Here is a 6,447-nt window from a genome sequence, read left to right on the forward strand (position 1 = left end):
TTGTATTGGATGTGTGTGTGTGTTTGAGAAACTTCCCACACACTTCATCGGTGGAAGGTAGCCATGGTCAGCAGGCAGGAAACCTTCAGTCCATGTGCCTGGCCATACCTGTGCCTTAGACATCACTACAAACTGCACCTCAGGAAGCCTTTGTGACAGTTCCTGTTGAGCAACCTGCTGATCCCCACCCTGTTCCCTGTGTACCCCTATACCCTGCCTCCGCTGCTGACGTGTTGATGCCCCTAGGCTCCTCACTTAATATGGCTTCTTAACTCTTGGACTTAGGTTAGGCCCCTGAAGAAACTGATGTGTTTGTATCAAAACTACGCATCTTCCTGGCTCTAAGGAAGGCTCACAAGATGGAGCCAAGGGAGTATGTTTGGAAAGCAAAGGTTCCAGATGGGAGTTCAGGCATGGGAGCAAGCAGCCCTGGTGACCCATATTTCCCCTCAGGATCTGGCAGAAAGCCAGGTTCAGAATGCTGCTGCCTGGCTCTGGCTGTGACTTGGTGGCAAAACCTGGTTTGATGAGAGATGGGGCCAGGGCACAGGAAGACTTGCCTCGTCCCCAGGCTGATGCCCCATTATTATCACCCCTGAGCCTGCAGACAGTCACATAGTGTGTACACACGTGCACAGGCTCACAGTTACATGAACACTGTCTGCAACCAATTCCTTATTTCTCAAGAAGATCACATGCACAGATGCCCTCCCAGCTCCCATCTTCACAATTCCAGCTCATGTAATTCCCTCTGTGTGTGTATGTATGTATGTATGTGCACTGTGTATGTATGTGTGTACATATATATGTGTGTGTGTGCATGTGTTTACTGTGTATGTATATGTGTGTATGTGTGTACTCTTTATGTGTATATGTGTGTATACTGAGTATATGTGTATGTGTGCATGTGTACATGTGTATATGTATGTATTATGCACATGTGTATGTATGTGTGTGTACACATTGTATGTGTATGTGTTCATGTGTGTGTTTATAACACTGTGATTCTTGGTACCTCCAATCCACATACTTTCCTCCAACTACATGAAAATTGTTTTTGATGTTTTAAACTTTATGGCCATCATTTAAACAACTGTGAAGTCTTCCACGTCATGACTAAATAATAATTTGATATAGAGCCCTTTTCAGTCCCTGCTTCCACACATTCCCCTTATAAATGACACTGATAAAGACCTCACACATTGACACCATTTCTTCAGACTGCTTTCCTAGGAGTGGGGTAAATTAAGCAAATAATTTCAACATTTTCATGATAAAAAATGCATGCTATTTCCATTTCAAAGTCTCTGAGAGGATATATTGATGTCATTCACACTGTATACCTATCAAATTTGGCAGGACATGGAGATGCATGCCTGCAGTCCCAGAATTTGGGAGGCTGAAATGGAAGGATCATGAATTTGAGACCTACTCGGGCAACATAGTAAGATCATGTCCCTAAAGAAAAAAAATGGCAGTATGTTCTAAAACTGTAAATTACCCAGCACCACAGGTCCTAGGAAGATGTTCCCAAAAGTTATCCCAAGTGTATCTGTTTATAGTAGCCTCATGAACAATGGCAAAAAACTAGAAATGACCAAGTTATCCCTCCACTGAAGACATTATGTTGCATTCATAAAATGGAGTAATATGTAGTTAAAACACAAGGCGGTCCTGGAATGGAGCTCAGTAATTGAGAATTTGCCTAGATGTACAGGGTTCTGTCTCTAGCATAATCAATCAATCGATCCCTCACTCAATGGCAGTACCATGTGTCCTAACACGCAATTTAAAACATAGGGGCTGGAGCGATGGCTCAGCAATTAAGAGCACTGAATGCTCTTTCAGAGGACCTGGGTTTGATTCCTAGCACCCACATAGCAGCTACGAGCCATCCTTAACTCCAGTTCTGGGGGAATCTGAAGTCCTCTTCTGACCTCCACAGCATTGCACAACACAGGTGCACTCACATACATGCAGGCAATATGCTCATACACATAAAAAAAACATTAATTTATGTTAAAGTCTGTTGTGTGAAGTATTGGTACTCTCCATGACCAGCAAGGTACAATCGGCTAGGGCCATGACCAATTAGAAATAGGAGAAGTGGTAACCCCTAACAAAAAGGTTAGGGTTGTCATTGTAGAACATTCTTCCTACCGTCAATCCTTTCTTCCCTCCGGCTGTCAGAACCAGCAGCACTAGTCTAGGCAGCATCTACTTATCTACAGAACTGCCTCACTGGGATAGGAAGTTTCCAGACTCCATCCTCTCAGAAAAGTGCAGGACTTCTGGGTCTCCTGTGGCCATGAGGATTGCAGAGCAGGGCTCCGAGGTTCCAGAGACCTGGGCTAGAATCCTGGCACTGCCTGCAATAAACTGGGTGCCCGTGGGCAACTTACTTGCTTCTCTGGTTTCCTAGTGGGTGGACTTGGAACACCACTGAGGTCTTTGGGTGGGCAGTGAGCAATAACACTTAGGACACCAAGCCAGTGCATGGCTCCTACTCAAGCAAAACAAGTATATCTGTGGTCCACGGCTTCTCTGGCCACAGGGGTGGCCACAGGGGCACTGAGGGGCAGCTGCAGATCACAGTTGGGCCTGGGCCAGCAGCTCTCCTCCCAAATGCTCAGAGACAGTGTCTGCATGTTGACTGCTTTGTGCCTTCTGGTAGTGACTGCAAGTTTTTAAGAAAATGTGTTCTAAAACTATGGCATTTCAATTCAGGTTCCAAAAGTTCTTTAGATGCCACGGGTGAAGCTTTGAGTAAAGAAAGGAGGGTGGTCCAGTGCCTGGCAGGACCTCCAGGGTTTCACTACCTTGACTTCAGGGTCTCCTGCTGAGACTTCACATCCTGTAACATCTTCCCCTGGCTAAGGTCATTAAGATGCACTGCGGATCTGGGGGGACTCCAGCAAATAGGGCCACAGTGAGATTTCTTCTACAGGTTGCCTGTCTCTGTTGTCACCCCAAGCGGCCTGCTGGCCACCCCAGCAGCCAGCCCTGAGGCTGCCTCATGTCCCCAAAGCTGCTCATGTCCCTTCCTGTGTTGTTCTGTGTGCGGCTGCAGCCATCAGTACACTCCTCTTAAATGGCTTGTCATTGTTAGCTATGTTTGGCTCACACTGTCCTTACCTTCACTGTGGCAGCGTGTGATAAGAACTTCAGTCCTGTAACAGTGCAGTACAACAAAGCCCCTTTTCTATCTGTGACTGAGCTGAACTAAGCAATTTTATCTGCATATGTTTAAAAGACTGAAGTGCAGCCTTGAGTCCAAGTAGTTACATAAAAATATGATGAAATACGGGCAGCCACATAATCGCATCAAAATGGGTGCATTTCCTTCTCTCTATGTGATCTTACTGGATCAAGTGCATTTCTGCATTCATTAAACAAATGCATAATTAATTACAGCAAATGAACAACAACCACAAAAAAGGTTCCTGGCCCAGACTCCTATGTTTCAGTTCTAAAATGAGATTTTCTGTGTTGAATCAGGTAGAAACAGCCACAGATTCCGACACGGAGAGCCGAGGCCTGCGGGAGTACCATTCTGTTGGCGTGCAAGTAGAAGACGAAAAGCGGTAACTCCCCACTTCCGAGCGGACATGTCCCCCAAGCAAGCTGCTTGCTAAATGCTGAGCTGCAAGCTTTAGATCCCGCCGCACTGGCCATGAGTAACCACGTTGTTTGTGGAGACAGGCCATTTGCTCTTTTCCATTTGTGTCGCTCAAGTATGAATGAGCAGAGGTCATATCTTGCTTTTAAGAGGGAGGGGAATAATTCCTTTAAAAGTAATTTACCACCTATGAAAGCAGAATAGTCCACTGCCCTGAAAATTGAAGTACTTTGCCCAAAAACTTTTTCCAAAAAGAGAATAGGTTGAGGGTGATTCTGACCTTATAATGCTACAAAGGAAGAAAAAGGAGAGACAGATGGGCCGGAGGGGGGATTGGGGAGAGCAGGGAAAGAAAGAGAAGAAAGAAAAGGGAGAGGGAAGGGGAGAGAGGAGAGGAGAACCAGATATCAGCTATCTCGTGGAATGATTCCACTTCAAAGCTCTGCCTAGGAATATAAAATGCTCATGGGCATCATTCACAGCAGTTCTTTAACCAGGGCAGAACAATTATTTCCCTGGTGTTATGGAACATGTATGACCAACATCATGACAGCAGAATGTCCATCTAAGCTCAATGTCAAAAGCTGGAGGTACCTTGTCCATGCACTGTGCTGAAGACAGTCCTCCCTGGAGGGTCTTAAGACCCAACAGGCAAATATTTTAATTGCAAAGAAATTCAGTTCATAACCTAAGGTCTTCCGAGTCACCTTCAAGGGACCAGGGTATCAACTGCACCTGGATACGTCACTTTTCTGTACCTCTGCAGGGAGATGAGCCGCACTCCTTTACCCACACACCACCCTGCTCTCTGTGGGTCCAGCAGTGCAGTGAGCATACACCTGTGCTAACATGGCATGATAGTACACATATCACATACACACAGAGACACATACACACGGATATATATACACATACACTACCCATATACCAGGCAGAGATATACCGTTACATACATACATACACTGTGTGCATAGACACACAAACTTATACCCATACATACACTGTATGCATAGGCACACAAACTCACCACGCACAACATACATACTCCATACACAGAGTTACACATGTTAGCACAGCATCCACACAGGGTTCTCATCCAGTGATAGACTCTTTTGAGCTAGTCCTTGTCATGTCTGTAATAGCCCCTTGAAAATAAGTGATTGACAATGTCCTTGAAACACTTGCTGGAGTCAGAGCTGAGATGTGTGAGTTTGTATATGACAGCAAATGGGCTGATGTGGTATCGTCCCAGTAGGGAACTTGCCCAGGCCCTAGAATGGGATCCAGACATCACAACACTCCACTTGATACAGAATTATACACACAGACCCCAGGACAGTGGTATGCAAACATAGCACAACTCTAGGTGCTGGGTAGCCTGATACACTTGAATCAAAGTGCTCTTGCTCACCCAGTACAGTTGAGTCAAAGTGGGCATGGCCTAGACTTTGAGAGTTAGGTAGATACTGAAGTCCACTGGTTTGTCAGACACTTCATCCCTCATGGGAACACCCAAGCAGTGAGTAGATAAAAGCACTGACCTGTCAGTGGGAGTCAGTACTAAGGCTTGGGAGGGTCCTTGTGCGGATCTTCAGGACAAGGCTGTATCTGTCCTCTTCTGTCCTTTTCAAGGCACGGTCGCTTCAAGCGTTCGAACAGTGTCACAGCTGCTGTGCAGGCCGACCTGGAGCTAGAGGGCTTCCCGGGACACATCACCATGGAGGACAAGGGCCTGCAGTTCGGATCCTCCTTCCAGCGGCATTCAGAGCCCAGCACCCCAACCCAGTATGGGGCCCTGAGGACTGTGCGGACCCAGGGCCTGTTCAGTTACAGGGAGGACTACAGAACGCAGGTGGACACCTCCACCCTGCCCCCACCTGACCCCTGGCTGGAGCCTTCGCTGGACACGGTAGAGACCGGGAGGATGTCTCCATGCCGCAGGGATGGCTCGTGGTTCTTGAAATTGCTGCACACAGAGACGAAGAGGATGGAAGGCTGGTGCAAAGAGATGGAGAGAGAAGCGGAGGACAACGACCTCTCGGAAGAAAGTAAGAACCTGGCGTCTCCCTGGGGTGCGTCATCCATGGGCAGCGAGGTAAATAAACGAAGGAGAGTGCCAGTGGGGAGCCGACCCCCCACATCTGAGTGCAAGTGAACGTGCTCTCCACTGTCTCCCACTCCGGCAGTCCTAAGTCGCAGCATAAAACACGCACAGGAAAGCAGCTGCCAGGACACTGAAGGGCGCGCTTTTCTTTTAGTTTTGTTTCGTTTCATTTGCCGGACTGGGCACGATAAGAACCATGCTAATGCTTTTCCCAGGTGGTTCGCCACCTCCCAGTTCTCTTGTGTTCTGGCATAACTTAATTTGGACACTTTATTATTTGTCCCACGTTGAAGCTAAGTAGGAGCCCTCCAGTCATCCCTCTTGACCACAGGGTTCAGTGGGACTCCACCCACAAGACCCCCAACTGAGCATTCCCAGTGCAGATCTATCCAAGGTCCCTGCTTCTCCTTGTAGAGAGTAACAAGAACTGCACTCCCCACCTGCCTCCTTTTTTACTTAATGAAATCTAGCACCACAAGGTAGGATCCAGTGGTGTAATGTGGTGATGAGGTTCCCAGAGACTGAAGAGAAAAGGGAAAGAAGAGGGGAAAGGAGAAAGGGAAGGAAGACAGGAGGGAGGAAGAGGAGACAAAGAGGGAAAGGGAGGGACTGAGGGAAGGAGAGGGAGGGAGGGACGAATAGACAGAGGGGAAGAATGGATAAGAGAGCAATAAAAAAAAGAGAGAGAATGGATGGGAGGGAAGGGGGAGGGAGGGGGAGGGAG

General features: G+C 47.4%; 1 protein-coding gene across 1 annotated transcript in view; it reads left to right on the forward strand.

The window, feature by feature from the left end:
• Dlgap2 (DLG associated protein 2) overlaps positions 1 to 6,447 on the forward strand; it is an 886,725-nt gene that overhangs the window by 863,890 nt on the left and 16,388 nt on the right. Inside the window, exons 12-13 of the mRNA XM_029562223.1 lie at positions 3,499 to 3,584; positions 5,252 to 5,667. Of these exons, the coding sequence (XP_029418083.1) occupies positions 3,499 to 3,584; positions 5,252 to 5,667 (502 nt within the window). The remainder of the gene's footprint in view (positions 1 to 3,498; positions 3,585 to 5,251; positions 5,668 to 6,447) is intronic.

This window comes from Nannospalax galili, unplaced genomic scaffold (assembly GCF_000622305.1).
Source record: "Nannospalax galili isolate Female #2095 unplaced genomic scaffold, S.galili_v1.0 scaffold134, whole genome shotgun sequence".
Taxonomy (NCBI): Eukaryota; Metazoa; Chordata; class Mammalia; order Rodentia; family Spalacidae; genus Nannospalax; species Nannospalax galili.